This window comes from Furipterus horrens, unplaced genomic scaffold (genome assembly GCF_987537825.1).
Source record: "Furipterus horrens unplaced genomic scaffold, mFurHor1.1.pri manual_scaffold_4, whole genome shotgun sequence".
NCBI classification, from domain to species: Eukaryota; Metazoa; Chordata; class Mammalia; order Chiroptera; family Furipteridae; genus Furipterus; species Furipterus horrens.
This window is the reverse complement of record NW_028327174.1, coordinates 4,881,285-4,902,517: the sequence shown is the minus strand read 5'-3', so window position 1 is coordinate 4,902,517 and position 21,233 is coordinate 4,881,285. Positions and strand designations below refer to the sequence as shown.

The following is a 21,233-nucleotide window of genomic DNA, read 5'->3' as shown; positions in this document are numbered from 1 at the left end:
TGTTTCTTGTGATGCAGTTTTCATTTTAGTGTTCGTTGTTTTGATCCTCCCTTTTCTAAACCAGTCCCTTTAATATTTCATGTAACAGTGGTTTGGATCTAATGAACTCCTTCAGTTTTACTTTGTCCTGGAAACACTTTCTCTGCCCTTCTATTCTGAATGACAGCTTCGCTGGATAAAGTATTCGTGGTTGTAGGTTTTGGATTTTCATTGCTTTGAATATTTCTTGCCAGTCCCTTCTTGCCTGCAGGGTCTCCCTTGAGAAGTCAGCTGATAGTCTAATTGGGACCCCTTTGTACATGATTCTTTTCTTCTCTAGCTGCTTTTAAGATTCTCTCTTTAACTTTTGACTTTTTGATTATAATGTGTCTCGGAGTGGTTCTCCCTGGGTCCAATTGTTTTGGAACTCTCTGTGCTTCCTGGACCTGTAAGTCTATTTCCTTCCCCAAGTTTGGGAAGTTCTGCTTTATTATATTTTCACTTAATTTTTCAATTTCTAGTTCTTCTTCTTTGCCCTCTGGCAATCCTATGATCCGTATATTCGATCTCTTATAGCTGTCCCAGAGGTTTCTGATCCTCTCATCCTTGCTTCCCATTTCCTCTCTGCACTCGTTCACTGTTTGTTCCTTCTCTATGTTCTGGTTTGTTGATTTGAACTCTGGATTTTATTTCCTCACCATCTGTCTCGTATGAGGTTTTGTTCCTTTCAGTATGAGTGTTTTTCAATTCTTTTTCATCTTTTTCCAGATCTTTTGTTAATTCTGTAAGCCACCTGATAACAATGGCCCTGAACTGAGCCTCTGACAGGTTTCTTATTTGTTCATCTGTCAGGTTCTTCATCTGTTGCCTGGTGAGCTGCGCCACCGGGATTTCTATAGTTGTCTGCCTCATTTTGACAGATGCGTTTTGCTTTCTTGGGTCGGCTATAGGGGGCAGTGCCTGTGTACTCATCACAACCCAGCGACCGGCCCAGTGACCGGTGGCGATCCGCAACCTTTTTCGCCGCTCTGTGGCCCTTTGTCGTCACAACCCAGCGACCGGCGGTGGTCCAGCAACCTTTCTCACCGCGCTGTGGCACTTTGTCGTCACTGCCCAGCAACCAGTGGCTACCCGCAACCTATTTCGCAGCACTGTGGCGCTTTGTGTGGGGGCGGGGGTCCAAGATGGATTCCCGCAGTTATTCTGCTAGGAGACTGGGATCCGTCTTCCCGCCCTCTGAACCTCACTGTTCGGGGCGATGTGGTGGCTGCTTTTCCGAGCGTTGGGGTCGCAAGCTGCCGGGGTTAGACTGCAGCTGAGACTGCTCTCCCTGCCGCTGTCCCTGGTGCTACCACAAACTGCTCTGCCCCCTTTCGCTCTTACCTGCCCAAAGGGCGCTGCTGGTTTATAACTTTGTACGTTGGGCTTCCGTGTAGCTTTATTTTCTGGAATTTCTAGTTATCTTTTGTTTTGAAGTAGTTGTATTCCTCTCTAGTTGTAGAGGGAGATCGAACGTGTCCGTCTAAGCCTCCATCTTGGCCGGAAGTTGGAAGGTCATTTTAAATGTTCTGTATCTTACGTTTTGACACCTTGGTGGGGGTTGGGGGTGGGTGCACTCAGAGACCCAGGGAGAGAAAGTGCCAGGTACTAACGTTTAGTTAGTTCTAAAAGCTAGTTAACAACTTACTTGGGAGCATATTCTCATGCAAGCCCAGCACCTCCTTTATCCAGCTCACACACCAAACCAATCCTGTCCCTGCCCTAAATTATCCCAAGGACAGGCCCAGGCAACTAGACCACCCTCGTAGTCCCAAGTCCACTGGAGTTGTCCAGACCAGCCAGTCCTAAAGCGTTCACTGCCTTGTCTTGACTTGGCCATGGAAACAAACCCCAGTAAAGCTTGTGGCCTGAGCTCTCCCCTTGCTTCTGCTGTTTGACCAAAACCTAATGCTGCTTCCGCTGTGACCCTGTGCAGTGTGGCATGCCCCCTTCTCTTGGAAAATGTAGTAAATTCTTCCAATAGTATTAGCATCTCCATATCATTACTCAGTCACCTCTATAAATTAAAACCCCTCACGTACACGAGACAGACTCATTCCTACGACTGGCAAAGTTGGTGCTGGCTTTTGGCCAGAGGTCTTAGGGACACCCCGTAAGCTGCTCAAGTCTCCGTAACGTGGTTCCGCTTCCCTCCCGGCCAGTGACCCAGCAGTGAAGGCAGATGCTGCTGTCTTTCGTGGAGCCTTGGACATGACCGTCACTCCACAGTGCTCCCGGGCCTGCCGGCCAGCTCCAAGTTGCTCTGGGCAGAGACTATACAGGCCATGAACTCCACGAGGTTCAGCACCACTGGGGGTCATCTTGGGAACTAGCTGCCACAGAGCGTCACGGAGACTTGCGACTTAAACTTACTTTCCTTCCTTCAGAAAATTATACCCACCCCCTGTAAGATATACCTGCCAATGCCAGAGGGACATATCTCATTTTTCAAAATGTAACTTAGCTAACACCAGGAAGGGGGACCCAGGGGTATTAAATGAGTAGAACTCCTCTTTCTCCCTTAAAACATCAATTTGGGATTTAAGATAATGGAAATGCATTGTTTAGTACCTAACAATACTACAAAGGAATAACCTTTCACGAGGTCATTATCATAAATATAAAAATATTCCTCAATCATAGGTCCTCTTGAAAAAATGGTTTTAGGAAACTTATTTGGAAACAGAAGTTCCCAACCAGTGTTTGCTTGCGGTCAGAGACCTGATGAAAGCCACTGGATTCTCTCTCCAAATTAAAATAAATTTCACAGGCAACATTTCCCAACTTATTTCATAGGTGGCTGGGTGGGAAGGACCAGACTTCCTTCCCATTTTCATGTCCATGCTTTAGAGATTGTTCATTCCACACTTCGGAGCGTCTATGTCAGGGCACTGCTGGAGGTGCTAGGGCATCACCTAAGTCCCCGCCCGCTCTCTAACGAGGGCAACAATCAGAAAACAATCTGTTAGTTAAGGACAAGTTGAATAGAATGTTACAGTGCTGGGGTGGAAGTCGGGGGCCTTGTATAAACACTGCAGTGAGCTGGGGGTGGGGAAGGACTGGGTGGTTCCCAAGTCCCCCACACATGCTTCTTGCTGGAGTGGGTGCACAGGCCCAAGCTGGCGAAGAGGATACCAAATACAATCCAGCCTCATCAACCTGACCATTCAGGACCCAGTTATTTGTTCTTTGTAAGCAAACATCTCAAGCTGAGGCCCCAGGCTCTCACTGCACTTCCCCTAAGTAGAGGCAGGTGAGGTGGCAGTGGCTTCAGTCACCAATCCCAATATCCCCTCCCCCGCCACTATGTCCCAGGGGCCACTAGAAGCCCTACTTGTGCCAAATTGATTCTTAACTAGGGGGACCTTTGCCACCAGGGAACATATAGCAATGTCTGGAGGGGTTAGGATTGCCACCAACACCTAGTGGATCAAGGCCAGGGATGCTGCTCTAGCTTCTGCGACAGGCAGACAGCCCCTAGCACAAGGATTCTCCAGCCCAGAATGTCAAATAGTGCGAGGGTGAGAAACCTCCTTCTATAGTAATTGCCACACCGCAACGACGAAGTCTGTACGAAGCACTGCGACCTACCAGACATCACCGGGCACTGATGGCCGTTGCATAGCTTCTTTGTGGGAAGTTTGAGAAGCTAAAATTCTAATGAGAGTCCAGTTCTCCCTTCAGGTACTAGTTGGATACCTACCAAGAACCACACTCTTCAAACTGGAATATGAATATATTTCTTTACTAACACACTCACAAGAATGACACATTAGCACTGTCCTTCCGATGCGACAGATCCGCACATCTGACCCACGTCATGACAGGAAACGGGTAAAGGGCTCTCAGAGCTGGTACCAAGTGTCAACTGAAGAAATCTGTATTCACCAGAGAGCGCTATTTCCTTGGACTCCATCTTCTCTGTTGTAGCTTCCAGGGCTCCATGACTTGCCCAGAATCCTTCACTCCAGCACCAGGTGATCCAATTTTCTCTGGTCATTCTGGATTCCTTTAAGGCCCAGGTCAACGGCCGTGTGTCTCACTAGCCCAGGCCACATTTGGAACTTCGCAGCACACGTCTCTTTGGGGTGCTGCTGTCCTGCACCCTCCTGTGAGTTGGGGGTGGGGGGACGGACATATCATCTTACCAAAGGCAAACAGTGGGGGTACCTTAGCAAGTGGCACTTGGGCACACAACTAAAAACCTCACAGAACACACACTTCCTCCCCAAATGATACATAATCCCCCAGAGAGCCAAGGAAACCCTTAGATCATTGAAACGTGCATGGAATGATTCTGCAGGCCAGGCACGAGGCAAGTGACGTGGGTGGTGCTGCCGTCACCCTCGCCCCCCACCCCACGCAGAAGGGAGTCAGTGCCCGAGGGCTGGAACCAGGTCTCTATCCCGACTCTTCCCTGCCTTGGAGTGGCGTCACCACTCGGCTTCCACCTGTTTTGGGCCTTAGTTCACTTTTCAAAAGGGAGGAAAAATGGCAGAGAGAAGGCGGAAGGGGAGATTTAGGGCAGGGGTGGGGTGACAACCTGTAAGACAAAACAAACAATATAAAACTGTAAAAACTAGACTGACTAGAACCATATTTTATCACAACGGCAGGTAGCTGGAAACACTACATGCTAACAGACACTATGATACACAACCCCGGGGGGCGGAGTCAGCGGGAGGGCGCAGCGGAAGCACCGGTTTACACCAAGAGCCTCTCGATGGACTGCTGAATGGACTGGATCTGCTGCTTCAGCTGTGAGCCCTCCTTGATGGTGACAGAGCAGGCGATGACAGGCCTGGAGACCCCGCAGGCGCGCCCCAGTGCCTGCTTGGAGCGCACGAACACGTAGGGCACGTTCTTGTCCTCGCACAGCAGCGGGAGGTGCAGGATGATCTCCAGGGGCTCCGCGTCAGCAGCCATCACAATGAACTCCGAGATGCCTCTGTTGAGGGTTTTGGTGGCTGAGGAGAGAAGGGCATGAGGCCACTAGGCGGTGTGCGGTTTGGGCCGGGAAGCCATAACCACACAAGGCAATTTCCGAGGAAGCAGCTCAGGTGAAAGCAAGCTGGGCAAAAGCCCCAGGAGTGAGCAGCCCAGTGTCCTGGAGGCCTTGGAAAGCGTTAAGGGAACTAATCACCGCCTGGCCACCCTCAATGCCTCTCCGAAGCCCCCCTCCACCCCATCGGTTCCGTCCGAGCCGGTGCCGCATCAGACGGACCTCTCCTCTCTGCCACCGTCCAAGTCGCTGCCATCGCTGCCGGGCCGACCGGGCCGCCTGCCACACAGCCCTGCCAGCACGGAGCACGGGCCGCAGCCGCACCCCGCAGACTCTGTGACCTGCGAGGGCTTTCCCACCCCTGCCTGCCACGATCCGCACGGCGCGCTCACGCCACGTGCCCCTCTCCGAGCAGGCGCAGCGCCGCGCAGCACCGTTCGGATGCTCATTCCTGACTGCTCATCTCCGTGGCCCAATGCTAGCCCCCGACCGCCCTCTGCAGCGCTGCTGGGATACGTGCCAAGGGCACGGGCCCGAGAACAACGCTGCCCAAATTCCAATTCTGGCTCTCGTTCTCCTTGGTAAACCCGACAGGCAAAATGTTAACTGGTGGATCTAAACAAAATTCTCAGTCCACTAACCTTTAGCATTTAATGCCAAAATACTGCTCTTAAGTCCTCTCATTGGTCTCAATCAAGAGCATCCAGCCTGCCCTGGCTGGTGTGGCTCAGTGGACTGAGCGCCGGCCTGTGATCTGAAAGGTCACTGGTTCGATTCCGGGTCAGGGCACGTGCCTGGGTTGTGGGTCAGGTCCCCAGTTGAGGGAATGTGAGAGGGAACTGAAATTTCTCTCACGCATCATTCTTCCTCTCTCTCTCTTTTGCCCTCCTTTCCCCTCTCTTAAAATAAATAAATGAACACAATCTTTAAAAAAAAAAAAAAAAAAAAGAGGTATCCAGCCTTCTTTCCAAATCAGAGACCTAGACCAGGGACTGACAGAGACAGGTGCCTTCAACATCCTCCCGGGCACACGCTGGCCGCCTTACCCTCATTGGCTCCTTTCCGAAGCTGCTTGTAGTTACACGACTGCTGAACGAGGTCCAAGAGTTTTTTGGTGAGGTGGGCATCTGCGAGAGGGTAGGCCTTCGGGTTTACATCAGCCTCAGTCTAAGGGGGCGGGGGGCGGGGAGGAATCAAAGCATCGGTGAAATGGAACCAAACGTTGTTCCAGCCAAGCCCCAAGATAACCAACAACTGAGGCAGCACAATGGCTGGCCTCCCTGATCCCTCACCCCAAACACACACTTAACACTCCCAATTTAGCAAAACTGGATTAGGATTGAAAAAAGGTTAGTAATTACGTAATCTAGTAATGTATATATGATAGTGTATACTTTTTAACTTGCCTCTCGTTAGCCTAATGCTTAGCAATACCACAGCAAATGGATTATAAATGGGCACCCGCGGCTCAGTATCCACGAGTCACATGGCGGTGACCTTGAAATTCAGATTTCCATACTCCGTTCTAAGTTTACTGAGTCAAAATTAAGGTATAATTTATTGGAATGCAGCACAAAGCTTTCTCTCTCCATTCCCCATTCAATATTTGACTCTCCCTTTGTCCTCAGTAAGAACCCGTTTCCAAAACATCAAAGTATTTTCTCATTTATTCAACCCTATGATAACATACAAAATGGTTTCAGAATTGCTATAACAATACTGCTTCTACCAACAAACAAACTCACCAAGGTCAAAATTTCTTTTTGTTATTATATTCTGACTAAAGCCACCCGGGCAGAGTACTATATTCAAGTTATTTAAAATTTTTCCTTGTGGTTATCAATTTGATACACAATTAAGATTCCTTCATATTCAGTCTGTTTTTTAAAAAACATTACTTAAAATTTTATTTTTCTAACATACAGAACATCTAGTGTTTCCAAAGTCAAAGCTATGCTAGTGAGCAGTGTTCTGAGAACTGGTAATTGGCAGAGCATCCATCCTGCCTTTCCTATGAAGACCATGCCACCATGTAACCACACAGCAGACGAGAAATTTCTCTTGTATCACCATCTCCACCTCATAAAGGAATGACACAATTAAGCATCACCACCTTATAACCTATACTAATTAACCTATCCGGACACAAATTAATGGATGCAGACACTGATTACAGCTACTGCCCTACAGAAGATAACATGTGCTTGTCTCCCCTGTTGAAGAACAAAACATCCATGATCAAATAGTCTTAGGGAAAACAACAAAGAAAAAATCTGATCAAGACTTTGATTCTAATACTAGATATTTAGTATTAAGGAATTATTAAATTTCTGACTGTTACAGTGGCACTGCAGTTGTTAAGTCTTTATTTTATAGATGTATACTGTAATACCTACGGTAAAAATGTTATGTCATTGGAATTTGCTTCAAAATAACCCACGCAGGAAACAAACAGTGTGGGATTTGCCCTACACTATTCCTTCCACTTTTCGAGTCTAACCATTTTCATTCATTTCTCATTTGTTTTCCCTGTGATTCTTTTTACAAATATATTTATATTACACATGTAATGCAAATGCAGCCCCACGTCACCATCGCATGCACCCAGTGGTTTGCCAGTGGCAGTGTGGTCCAGCCCTGGGCCCGGGGACTGGACCTCGCAGGCAGCACGTATCGCTGCCCATTGCAGATAGGCAGTGACCCGTGGGCGGTGGCCAGGTGGGAACTCTAACTATTGCATCTCCCTTGGTGGTCTCGAGACTGAAATGACACCAAGATGACCCATCCCGGAGGAGCAGGCAGTGACCTGGGAGTGACACCAGCGGAAGTCCCATCAAGGGCAGATTTCACCAAGACACCTGGTCCTTAACGCATGGCACTGGGTCAATCAATCTGTTATGATCCCTGCCTGGGTGGTGAGGGAGTAGGTGAGGGCTGGAGGAGTGCCCTGAAGAAGTGGGTAAGAAAGGCCTCCTTATCCACTGTCTTCTCTTCTCCATACATTTTAGAATTAGTTTTTTAAGATTCACAAAAAGGCCTGCTGGGACAATCTGTCTGATCCGTTGATTTGATGTAATACTAATTCTGGTAAAACATCTTTAGGATGCAGAATCTGTCAATCCATTACAATATGTATACTAACGCTTTAGTGCTTTTAAATAAAGCTTTATTATTTCTCCAAAAGCCTTAATATCTTTTATTTCTAGATAATTCAAGCTAAAAAAATTCCGTATTTCCTAGTGAGCTAAGAACTTAAAAAAAAAAAAAAAAAGTATTGGTGAATTCTACCAGATTTTTTTTGTACTGACTTAGGTAAATAAGACTTTTCTTCTTTAATTTTTAGTTTCCCTAATGTTAAACTAACTTTGCATTCTTGAGATAAAACCAACTTAATATTTTATTTTATATCCATTAGCTAATGGACGTAAGGTTTCTTTGGGGATAATAAAAATGCTCTAGAATTCAATACAGGGATGGTTGCACAACTCTATAAATATATGAAAAACACTGAATTACATACTTTAAACAAGTTAACTTTATGGTATGTAAATTATCTCAATAAAGCTATTTAATAAACTAGGTCTAGAGTTTTTTCCAGGTTAAAATTTTTTAGCTCAGTTTACTATTCAGTTTTACTTCTATTGAATTGGTTTTGATAATTATATTCTATCATTTGTTTATTTAATCTTAAAATTCTGTTTTGGTACAAGGAGACTAAAGGTAATGTAAAAAAGATATAATAAAGATTAAATTTAAAATTAAAAAAATAAAAAAAATTCTGTTTATAGGTATCAAATTGTGCTTCATATTTTTGTTGTTAAGATTTTATTTACTTTTAGAGAGAGGAAAAAGGAGGGAGAAAGAGAGGGAGAGAAACAGGATGTGTGAGAGAGAAACAGCAATTGGTTACCCCCCTCAGGGCACCAACTGGAGACCTGGCCCACAACCCAGGCATGCGCCCAGACTGGGAATCGAACTGGCAACCTTTAGGTCTGCAGGTCCACACACAATCCACTGAGCCACACCAACCAGGGCTTAATATTCTTTTTGATGTCTGCAGATTACATCTCCTTCATGCTGTTACTCTTTACATCTTTTTGTCTATTTTCTTGATTAACCTCACTACAGGGGACTTCAAAGAATCGTCTTCTGACTTTGTCCATCCTATAACATTAGCATCTATTTTCTATTCCAGTAATTTCTACTTTCTCTGGGGTTATTTTATCCTTTTCTTACTTTCTTAGTTGTTCCTCCCCCCGCAACATAAATACTTTAGGTTCCAAATAATACTTTAGTTGTATCCTACATGCCCTGGTATCTGGTATTTTCATTATTGTTCAGTTCTGTTTTCAAATTTCCATTATTTCTTCATCTGGCCCAGAGTTATTTATATCTTCTTTCCAAATACTTTGTTACTGATCCCTAATTTATTTGCATTTTGGTTGGGAGAACATGGTCTGTAATATTAACATTCTTTTAAAAATTTGTTGAACTTGCTTTATGCTTCAGTAGGTGGTGGCCAGTCTTCATAAATGTTCCTTGCCTGAGAAGTGTCTTCTATATATGTCAGGTACAATATTTACTACATTCACTATGACTACTAGATCAAGTTTACTCACAGTGCTGTTCAAATCTTCCATTTCCATACTGATGTTCTGGCTTCATAATCTAATTATACACTTCAATGGTGTAGGATTGCATATATGTCTACTTCTTTTTGTAATTATGTCATTTTCATATTTGTTCCATATTTTTTGGCCACTATCTTTACAGATCATTTCTCTCTGTTTACGTAGGCCATATTACACTTTTTAAACTGGCATATCTTTTCCATTCTTTCAATTTCAATCTGTCTTTCAAATGGAGCATTTAGTCCCTTTTTGTATTTACTTAAGTATTGACTGGGTAAATTACGTAAACGTTCAGTTCAAATCTTCCTTCTTTTTGTGCCCTATATTGGTCCCACACGTTGTTTCTTCTTCTTTCTTTGGGTTAATTATTATTTTTTCTTCACTATTTTCCCCTTTACTAGTTTGGAGTTATATATCTTTATCCTTTTGGTGGCTACCTGAGAAATCACATTTGTCCTTAATTTATGAAAATCTAATTCTCACTGACCCGGAGTCTGCAAGATCCTTCCCCATGTGGGAGGCCACCCTCCCCTCCACACCCCCACTCTTATTAGGAATTTCTGGACCCAAGGGTAGGTAGGATGACGACCATGCCCAGCTTGAAGCAGCTAGAGGAGCACGAGACCTTCACCCACTGTCTTTTATAAGATTATAAAGAATCTTAAGACTGAGAGGGGAGGATAGTTATCTTTTATTATTAAAAAAATAACTATTTTAAAATAAGAATAATATAGGACAGGGTGAAGCCAGAGAACTTGTATGCATGACCCACGGACATGAACTAACGGGGGTGGGGGTGGGATTGCTGGAGGAAGGGGGGTACTGGGCAGAGGGGAGCAAAGGGAAAAAAATTGGAACTATTGTAACAATATAATCAATAAAATATACTTAAAAAAAAATATCTAATTCTCACCAACAATCACCACCCTCCTAAACAATGAAGGACTCAACAACACTTGAATTCCAATCATTCCTCAAAGTTACTTTAAAAATGTCAGATATTTCCATTGTGGTTTCCAAAAACCCATCTCTGGAAGTAAGTATTCTGAAGTTTCAATAAACATCCAGCGCTAAAAAGGTGAGGACTTCAGGAGCCCGAACAACCATCAACGAGGAATCATCTTACTGTTTTAATATCAGTCAACAACAACAGAAGGTCAGCTCAACTTTAAAATCAAACTATTTATCTTATAAATAGCGACTGAAATTTCTTACTGTATTTATCCATTTTTTAAATGTTAACTAAAGGAGTGACGGAAATCGCACCACTGGCTAACTGAACCTCTAGCCCCACCAGGTTGGCCTCCTGTATACCAGGCAGCCCCAAACTATAGCGTTCTGATTGAACAAACACTGTGACCGCTCATTCCGTACCAAGTTAGTATTAGGACTCGGTGTTCATTGTGCAATATCTCATTTAATTTACTCCGCACAACATCCTCACACAGTGTAATTCTCATTTTACAGTCGAGGGACATTCCTCATATCATAGTTCAACCTGAGACCGTCGATTCCAAAACTTCACTGCACCGCGTCACGACGAGCACTGGTTTAGAAGCTTCAAGTTCTAGGCTCAGCCACGTACTTCAGAAGGAGGCAGGTGGGGAGGGGATGGGAAAGGGCAGGGGGCTAAGGTACCCGCCCGGACCCAAGCCCTGTTGGGAGGATTAACGCTCATTACGTACGTGGACGTACTTCGCAGACCCTTCGCTCCTTACCCAGCGCCAACCCGAACTACTACCAGGCTACGCGGCTCGATGAAGAGCTGGAGACAACCAACAGTTCGGAGGATCCGCACGTGGTGCTGGCCAGGCCCTCGGCCTTCAGGAACTGCCGCCTCGCAGGAGGAGCCGGGCTCGGAGTCCTCCACCCTCCCCACCCCCGCCAGTGCCAAAGGCTCCTTTAGCCTTTAGGTCCCCGGCACGTGGAACTCGCGGCGAGCGCCAGGCGCAGACCCACGGAGATCTCCCTCTCCTGAACATCGGCAGTGGGAAGCGGGGTAGGAGAGGCTGATCCGAATTCAGGGTCCCACACCATCCTCTGCGATCCCCGCCTCCTCAACAAAAAAGACTGCGCCGAAGTTTCTCATCCGGCTTTCTGCTCTCTCTCACGTGGGTCGGTCTCTCTCGCGCGCGGGACCATGCCGCGCTCCGCTCAGCAGAGGCCGTCGGCCGCGCGCGGACTGCCGCACTCCCCCGATCACGGTGGCTGGGGCCCTAAGGCGTCCGCAGCTGGAACATCCAGCTGGGCGGCGGGGCCACGCGGCTGCCCGAGCTCAGACGCTGCCCGTGAGGCCGGGACCGCGCAGCTGCCGGAGCTCAGCCCCAGCCTGGCAGTCGAGACCGCGCTCGGCTTAAGGCCTTTGAGGCTACAGAGGGAACCGAGCTCCGAGTCTTCCGCTCCCGGGCCCTTCGGCCGGGCGCGCGCACTCACCATAGCGGCGGGTCCGCGGTCGCACGTCTCCGCTGGAAGCGCCGAGGCCGTCAGAGAAGAGGCACCCCGCTCTGCCGGAGAGTCGCACGCAGGAAGTGAAGATGGCCGCGCGTGCGGCAGGAAGCGGACGTGACGTCACCGAGGGTGGGCGGGCTAACTGTGAGAGCAGGACCAGTCCTAGGTCTCCCTGCGGCCGAAGACCACCGAGAACACACCTACAGTGTTATTACTCATTGCAAAACGGGAGGACGCACGCCGTGAGGAACTGTGGGACTTCTCAATAAAAGGTTGTTGGAAAATATTCAATACAGGATTTGGGCTTGTGTTAGGTGAGTTTAGGGAGGGTTCGTGGACGTGAGCTTTAGATTAGACGCTGTCAGGAAGTGTGAGTAATCTCATGGTTGGGCATCCTAGTAACTCTTATCTACAAGGTGGAAGAAATGAAGTGAGTCTAAAGCTGTAATTGGTAAAGAAATAGCAGTCACTCGTATTAGTCAGGAGAAGGGGGTGTTTGGTTATTTTTACGGTTTCCACAATGTTCATGTTTTTGTCTGTGTTCAGACATGATTAAAGAGTGGTCTTGTTTTTGTCTTCATGTTCACAGTTAGAGTGGCTTCATCTGACATTGATGTTTTATGAAATTGTTTATGTTTAGCAGAACACCAGGGCCCAACTATGATTGTCAGGCCTGCTCCTAGCAACATCAAGGCCTAACTAATAGAGCTGGGCCAGTTTCTAGCTGCCATGAGCTGCTTTTCTTTTGATCACCAGCGTCCTATTCCTACTTTGAATCTTTGTTCTTGATATTTAGAGCCCTGGCAGAGAAAGCCCATTTGGCCTAACTAAGGTCCACCCCTCCACTCCTTGGCTATCTTGGGTCAGTGAGAGAGTGTCAGGCTTAAGCTGGGGTAACATTCAGTTAGGATACATTGTATGGCATATTGGGTTCTTTGAATAGAGAAGTACTTCCCAAATGGTTGGTAAATAGGTGATGCCCTTCTCCCAGGACCTCAGGGGCCACTTACAACCCAGCTATTAAAGGATCAAGGCCTGGCTCATTCTGATTAGCTGATATTCCTGCCTGCTCTGTGATTCAGTATCTTGAATATAACCTTTAGCTGAAAGACAGTAGCATTTATTCAGCGTAGCGTTTATTCTCCCATCAACACTAATCCTGAGATGGGAGAAGTCATTCTGGGTGGTCGAACAAGAATACACATGTTCAATGCAGTGTTCATTAAATGTCTGAGTTTGGATGGACAGGGACAAATGGATAAAAGTATCTACTGGGAAGAAAGAAATAAGTTGACTACAAGTTACATCACCCATCATCCACGGGGGAATTTAATCTCTTCACTCCAGAGGACAGGTTGTTTAAAACAAATTCTTCTTTCTCTTAATTCCTTTTGGGCAGTTCCCCAACGTTGCCCTCACCTACGGGCACGTAGCCAGCTCTGGTGCCAGGGTCAGCAGCTGGAGCTGAGGCTGGAGCATCAGGCTCCTTTGTGAGGTGGTCTCAGTGACAGCAGTGCTAGGAGACAGGGGTCACCCCACCCCAGATGCTGGGATAGCCATACTGCCCTCCAACTGCCTAATGCCACCTGCCCAACCTAAGCTTTTTCATGTTACTGTCACTCCTGGGTGCCTGTATCATAGTGGGGCTCTTCCAGGGCCCTGAGTGGGACCCAGTGTTGGGCCTGCTCTCCAAGGAAAACAGCTGCAGGGACCCTCGGTGCTGTGGCAACCTGCTTGTCCTCTGCCTCTTTCTGATCTGGCAGGTCCGACACTATTGGCACCAGATCACCAGGACCCACCCCAACATGAAGAAGGTCATCAAGGTGAGGGGCCCCCCACACCTCCTTTCCTCAGCATCATGACTGTTTCAGTTACTTATCACGAAGATCCGGTTCTATGGCCCATGTACAGAGATGACTCAATGCTGGGGAGCTCAGGCTGGTCAGGGAGAACATCATCCTGCCCCAAACCCAGCAGTCGTCCTGAACTCCTCTCCCCCTCCACATATGCAATCCAGCTCTAAGTCCTCTGGGCTCTACCTGCATGCCATTCCCAAATGTGATCACTTCTCAGACTCTCCCCACGCCCACCTGAGCAGAGCTCCCTTGTGTCTCACCTGGACTGCAGGCACTGCCTTCTGCCTGGTTCCCATCACCTCTGAGCTCACCCGGCCACAGTGCTCCACACAGCCAACAGAATGGCCTTTTCTCTCTCTCTGTTAAATTTTAACCCAAGGCTAATATACATACACAGAGGATAAGTATGTAGGTCAATGAACTTTCCCAAACTGAACACATCCATGTGCAGCACCTAGTTAAGAAAAAGACCATTAGCAGCAGCTCAGAAGCTTGCAGCCACAAGTGTACTGATTGCTAATAGCATAGGCTGGTTTTTTGCCTGCATGGAGCCATATAGTAAGTTTTCTTTTGTGCCTGGCTTACACCTAACATTATGCTTGTAAGCCAGAACGAACTTTTAAAAACAGATCATAGCACTTTGCCACTCAAAAATCAGCCCTGGCTGGTCTGGCTCAGTGGATTGAGTGCCGGTCTATGAACTAAAAGGTTGCCTGTTCGATTCCCAGTCAGGGCACATACCTGGGTTGCGGCCAGGTCCCTGGTTGGGGGCGTGCAAGAGGCGACCACACATTCATGTTTCTCTCCCTCTCTTTCTCCCTCCCTTCTCCTCTCTGAAAATAAATAAACAAAATATTTAAAAAAAAAATCAGTAATGGCTCTTAAGAATACACTCCCCATCAAACTCAGAAAAAACCCAAACTCCTAACTTCAGCTCCAAGGACAGCATGACTTGCCTCTACGTTTCTCTCTGATGTCCCCTCCCAGCACTCTCATCACTCATTCCATTCTGGCCGCACAAGGGCTTCCTTGCTGTTCTTGTGTGAATGACTTTGTTCTGTCTTTGGGGCCTTTGCAGTAATATCTGCTGTGTCTACAGTGCTTTTTCTTCAGATGTCATTTGGTTTGTCTCACTTCTCTTAGGTCTCTTGTCAAATGTCACCACCTCTGAGAGGCCTTCCCTGACTCTGTCTAATGGAGCTAAGGCTGTCCTCTTTGTGCTTTTATTTGCATGAGAACACTTCTCTGTCCCTGCCCTTTCATTGTATACTTGGCCATTGTCTCTCCATGTCTAGAAGATATTTGTTTTGTTCATGCTGGTACCCCCCACCCCCCCATCTAGAATAATGCCTGGCCCGGAGCACATTTTTTCTCTTTCTTGAATGAATAATGGGGATTACAGTTCTGATCTGCGAGGATTAGGCGAGAGGATGTGAGCGAGGGTTTCGCCTCTCTGTTCTCACCTACAGGTGCCACCACAGAACTGGTCCGTGCCCTCCATGAGACCCGGCGCTTGCTTTGAGCTGACCTCTAAGTTATTCTACAGTTCTGGCAAGTTCAGGGGCCCTGATGCCCACGTTCAACAATGGGCACAGAAGAAAAGATGGGAGTACTGGAGGGGCCTCTGGGAACCTGGGGCCCGGTGCCTGCTCCCTTGGCAGCGCCGATGTCGGTGCCCAACTTGGGGTTTCCACACCCATTCCAAGCCCGTGTCTTGCACCACCTCTTTTTCAAGCACCTATATGCTCCATCAGCATGGTTCCTGGGACATATGGCAGGTACCCTGGTGTCTCAGTGATGAGCACAGTCACCTGACTTGCAAGCCACTTCTCCCTGAACTGGACGTGTATTATCAAAGGATGGAGCAACCACTGGTCCACTCCCAGGAAGAACTAGTGCCACTGGAGCCTGCTGTCAGCATGAGCTCCTGTCCCACCTCCGTGACTGTAGCCCCTGTTCTGCCAAACCTCCCTTCTCAGAGGCCACAGCTCTGCTCCTGCTCCAGAGACTTCCTGCCTTCTCTTTCCAGCCAACAAGTGGGAACACGCAGCTGGAAGTCCCGGGGCTGCCCACATGAGGCGTGGGTACCAGGGATGGGAAGCCAGATACTAGGCAGAGCGGGTATTAGAGAGACCCAGGCTCCGGGGTGGGCAAAGCAGAGAGAGGGCAGCGTGGAGGGTGCTTGGGAGAGCGAGACACCCAGAAGGCAACTCCCATTAAACTTTGGGATGGAGGACAAAGCAGAGACCGAGATCCTGGGGTGGGAGTGCCAGAGACTAGTGATAAGTAAGAGTGCTGGAGGGATCCCGACGCCAGGACGGGAGAGCCCGGGCCGCAGGGGAGTTGAGCATCGTGCCAAAATTCAGGAACTAGGCCAGGGAAACCAGAGGAAGGCTAGAGGCGAGAACCCTCCTGAAGACCAGGCATGTAGAGTAGATAACCAGCAAGAGTTAAGATGTAAAACTGATGCAGAGACCCAGACTCCGGAGTCGGGGAACCAGGATAAGAGTAGAAATGAGGATGCTCTAGAGACTCAGGTGTTTGAGAAGAACAAGAAAGAGGCCAGTGGGAAGGACGAAGGAGAGACTCGGGCACGAGGACTGGGGAAGCAGGGCCAGACTGCAAGTGAGGATGGCGAGGGGTCCCAGGTGCCACGGTGGGGAAAACAAGACAAGGGCAGAGGTGATACTGGTGCAGAAGCTCGGACGGAAGAGCAGGGAAACAAGGGCCGGGTTGGAGGCGTGAGTGTTGTGCCAACCCAAATACCAGGGAGGGAGAACCTGAGGGAAACAGAACCAGGGGGTGGTGCAGAGACCCAGGTGCTGGGGCAGGGAAAACAGGAATGTGCTGAAAGTGAGAACGTTACAGAGATCCAGACACCAGGGTGGGAGAAGCGGGATCGGGGTAGAAGTGGGAAAGCTGCGGGAGGAATCCAGGAACGACTGAGGCACGACTCTCGCGTGGGGTGGGGAGGCCAGGGCCTGAGAAGAGGCGAGGATACTGAGGGAACCCAGACACCGAGAAGGGGGAACCTCAGGAAGATAAGAGCGCAGGATTGGGTGGTGGTCCAGACACTGTGGTGGGAAGACCGGAGACCAGTGGCAAGTGAAACTGACGGAGAATTTGAAATATTATCTTGGGGAAATGAGGACCAGATTGGAGGTGAACGCAGAGCAGACATTCAGGCTCCAGAGAGCAGAGAGCAGAGAAAGGACAGAGACGAGGTTGGTATAAATACCTTGGCACCTGAGGTAGAGACCCAGGGACAATTAAGAGGTGAAACTCATATAGACACCCATCCACCAGATGGAAGGAGTCGGGAGCAGTTTGGAGGTGAGACTAGTACAGACATTCAGGTGCCAAAGATGGAAAATCTGAGAGGGGTTAAAGGTGAAGATGACAAAGAGGCCCAGGAATTTGGGGAAGAAAACCAGGGTCAGTTAAACAGTGAAATTAATGGGAAGACCCACACACCAACGTGGAAAAATCAGGAACACATTAGAAGCAAGGATGGTGCAAATGCCCAAGCTTCTGATGCAGAGAGCTGGGGAGAATTAACAAGTAAACTTGGAGAAACTTGTTCAGCAGAATGGAAGAAAGAAGAGCAGGCTGGAGGTGAAAATGGCACAGAAATTCAAGCTCCGGAGCAAAGTAACCAGGGAGAAGCTGGAGGTGCGGGTCGCACAGAGAGCTGGGCACCTGGGGAAGAAAACCAGCATCAGTTAAGAGGTGATATTGATGGAAAGACCCATTTATTAGAGTGGAAGATCCAGGAGCAGGTGGGAGGTGAGAATGGAACAGAAACTCAGGCACCAGAGAAGAGAAACCGGAGAGAACCTGGAGGTGAGGATGGTGTGCAGACCCAGGGATCTGGGAGAGAGCAGCCGAGACAGTTAGACAGTGACAATGGAGAGAGCCGTTCACTAGGAAGGAAGACCTGGGAGCAGCGTGGAGGGGAGACTGGGGCAGAAATTCAAATACAAGGGAAGAAAAACCTGAGCGCGACCACAGATGAGGATGGTAGAGAGCTCCGGGCTCTCGGGGGAGATTACCAAGAACAGTTAAGAAGGCGAATTGATGGAGAAATCCAGATACAAGAGCAAGAGAACCAGGGAAAGGGTGGAAGTGAGGATGTGGCAAAAATCTGGGACTTAGAGAGCCAGAGCCCGTGCATAGCTGAGGATGCTGGAGAACCTGGAGTTGCAAGGGGAGGGATCAAGGACCAGGTCAGAGAAAGGGATGCTGCTAAAGGCAATCTCCAAGTTGACTGCTCTGGGGTTGCGGGGCCCCCAGTCCTCCCTGGTTCTGGCTATGCGGCCATGGAACAGAAACATGCAGTGGCCTCTGCCGCCTGTCCTGAGATGAAGCCTCTCCCCCACCAGGATGAACTCTTCTTGCTCTCCATTGGGAAGGGGAAGCATTGGGCCAGCCAGAGCTCAGGCCCTGCCAGGAAGCACGGAGTGGGGGTCAGTCCAGCATCCCCGCAGGCTCCACCTAAACCCCAGAGAAGCCGACAAAGAGACAAAAGAGTGAATCCCGGGAAGGCCTCTGGTCTGGTTTGGCAGCCCCAGAAACCACAGTCTCTGACTGCTACACCGAACCTGCCCTCTTCCTGTCCCTCTGACTCGTGTGGCCAAGCACCCCAAGCTGCCACAGCTCTGGTGGGTGTTCCCAGTGTCCTCACTGTCCTGCCTAAGTGGCCAGTCCTCAAGAAGAGCCAACAACTGCTCCTGGAGTCCCTCATGCGACGGAAGATCGCACATCTGAAGTGGGGCCTCCCGCGGCGGATTCTGGAGTCCCATTTGTTCTTTAACTTGTTAGATCCAGGCTTAGATCCAGGCCTGCTGCCCTTCGCTGGGGTGCAGGTCCTTGGATTATACGCAGCCTGTGAGCTCCAATGGCAGCAGGAAAGGCTTCGTGAGGCCCAGGGCTCAAGGCCAGGCCTTAAGACCCCTGATAAGTCCCAGAGGATTCAACCCTCCAAAAGAAAAAGCTCAAAACTTCCTACACAGGCCAGAGCTCTGGAGAAGAGGTCTGGGCCACAGAGATCGGAGTCCATGGACATTTCCATCCAACCCCCAAAGCCTTGGAGACTCAGGCCACCAAGCGGCCCCAGAGAAAGACAGGATGTCCAGAAAGAGGGTCCTCCTAGGACCAAGCGCCCTGCTGCCAGGAACCCCAGGCCTGCAGCAGAGTCTGGGAGCTGGTGTGGCCAAGAAAACGTCCGAGGGCCTTCCAGTGAGAACAGCAGGGACAGGAAAATGGTCAGGCCAGGAGTGTCCCAAGTGGTAGAGAGGGCTCCCAGCAGAGTGAGAACCTCATACTCCAGGGCAGGCCACGACCATGGGAGGCAGGAGAGCTCATCCCAGGAGGCCTCTAAGCCCTGCAGACTCAAGTGTCAGCACCCCACACCCTGTGGAAGAGAAGGCCTGGGGGGCAGAGGGGCCAACCAGCAGTCCTATTCCACAGACAAATCCAGCTTCAAAGGTAGTCTCCACTCTGCCACAGGGAGTCTGAGCTTGACCCTTCTGAATACAACACCCTGGTCCCCACACCTGGCCAAGCCCCAGCACTCAGCTCCCAACCTGAATCTGAGGGATTCTGATCCTACCCTGCTTCCCAAAGTGGGTGACACACACGTAAGAGAGGACAGCATCGGAGTCCACACTCCTTTGAAAAGGGACCTTCAGTCACCAGGTCACTGCTGTGCTGATATTGTTCTTCCAGAGACAGAAAGTGTCCAGGGTCAAGGGGAACCTGAAAACCCAGATGGGGCCCCACAGAATCTACCAGTCTCCAAAAAGTTTGGTTTTCTGAAGCATTTGAGGAGTTTCCTGTGCCGGCTTTGCTTTAGAAAATAGGCTGCAGACCCAGAGTCCTCAGAACACATCAGAAGAGGCACGAGAGTGGTCTGTTCGCCCCCAGAGCCTCCAATAAAATTGGTTATTTGGAACCTGTGGGAATCTGATTTCTTTGGCACAGGTTTCTAAGTGCCCCCTTCTGGGGTTTGGGATACTTTGTGGGTGTGATAGAGCCTCTTTTACTCTATGACTTTGAAGGTTTGGGGAATGTGGGTCAGCCAATGTCATCCCCCAAACAGCTCCCCTCCCCAGCTCCTCACAGGAGGGTTTCCTGAGGTTCCCATCATGGCTCTGTCCTGCCCTGGTCCAAGCTCACTGTGATTGAGAGAAAATGCTCACACAGTCTCAGCTGCTAAGCTCTGCCCTGGAAAATACTATCCACATCCTTTCAGTCACTAGGAAGGCAGCTGATCGCCGGGCATCTGCCCTTCTGGGATTCTGCTGCCCGTGGACAGACTCCACAGAAGAACCATCCCACCTCTCCAACGCTCAGGCACTGCCAACCATAAGCACTTGTTGCTTTGCCTGGCCCACCTGCGGAACTCATTATTTGTTTGAATCAAGAGTAAAACTTGTGAGCCAAAGGGCATTATCTCTTATGAGACTTCTGTAGACAGCTTCAGCAGGTGGAAACAGATTCCCAGAGCCTAAAGCAGTGAGTGCTGGGCTTGGAAATTTAATTCAGGTGTTCTTCTCTCTCTTTTATCCTCCCTCCCTCCTTTCCTTTCTCCCTTTCTGTCTTTCATTTAGCTTTCCGATTTTTAGATTCACTGTCAAACCCATACATGCTCATTAAAAAGTCTGGCAAATTCAGAAAAGGAAAAATAATCCATAATGATATGACCCAGTAAATGCTTTGATGTTTTTCTTCCTATGCATTGCTGCCTACAAGGTGTTCCCAGAGCCATTTGTGCTTGCCTTTCCTGTAGCACGTACACCGTGGCAGGCAGCCTCTGCCTCCCGCTGCTCACGCCCTTGTGTGCTCTCCTCTCCTTGAGAGTGGACTGGATTTAGTGACTCACTTCTAACACACAGAATTCAGCAGAAATGATGGAATGTCACTCCTGATATTAGGTTCTAAAGGCTGTAGCTTCCATCTTGGGCACTTGTCTTGCTCTCTTGCTTGATCCCTGAAAGAAGCCACCCTCCAGGTTGTGAGCTGCCCTATGGAAAGGCACATGTGGCGAGAAACTGAGGAGGGCACTGGATAATGGCTATTGAGAAAGTGAGTTCCTGTCCTGGCTGGTGTGGCTCAGTGGATTGAGTGCTGGCCTGCGAACCAAGGGTCACCAACCAGTTCGATTCCTAGTCAAGGCACACACTTGGGTAGTGGGCCAGGTCCCCAGTTGGGGGTCTGTGAGAGGCAACCACACATTGATGTTTCTCTCCCTCTTTCTCCCTTTCTTCCCCTCTCTAA

The 21,233-nt window shown here is 48.8% G+C and overlaps 2 protein-coding genes across 3 annotated transcripts; one reads left to right on the top strand and one right to left on the bottom strand.

Annotated features, from left to right (window-relative positions):
- Positions 1-3,747: 3,747 nt before the first annotated feature.
- On the bottom strand, positions 3,748-12,219 carry SNU13 (small nuclear ribonucleoprotein 13). The gene is made up of 3 exons (XM_090272345.1): positions 12,085-12,219; positions 6,067-6,187; positions 3,748-4,985 (listed from the first exon to the last, which is right to left on the bottom strand). Exons 1-3 carry the CDS (start codon positions 12,085-12,087, stop codon positions 4,723-4,725), a joined length of 387 nt encoding a protein of 128 aa, XP_090128471.1. The 5' UTR covers positions 12,088-12,219; the 3' UTR covers positions 3,748-4,722.
- On the top strand, positions 11,986-19,908 carry LOC150010948 (uncharacterized). 2 transcript variants are annotated; one of them, XM_090272342.1, is made up of 2 exons: positions 11,986-12,371; positions 15,425-19,908. In XM_090272342.1, exon 2 carries the CDS (start codon positions 15,455-15,457, stop codon positions 19,814-19,816), a length of 4,362 nt encoding a protein of 1,453 aa, XP_090128468.1. In that variant the 5' UTR covers positions 11,986-12,371; positions 15,425-15,454; the 3' UTR covers positions 19,817-19,908. The 2 variants fall into 2 exon arrangements, with proteins under 2 accessions (XP_090128468.1, XP_090128469.1); XM_090272343.1 differs by lacking the exon at positions 11,986-12,371 and adding an exon at positions 13,707-13,922.
- The last annotated feature ends 1,325 nt before the right edge of the window (positions 19,909-21,233 follow it).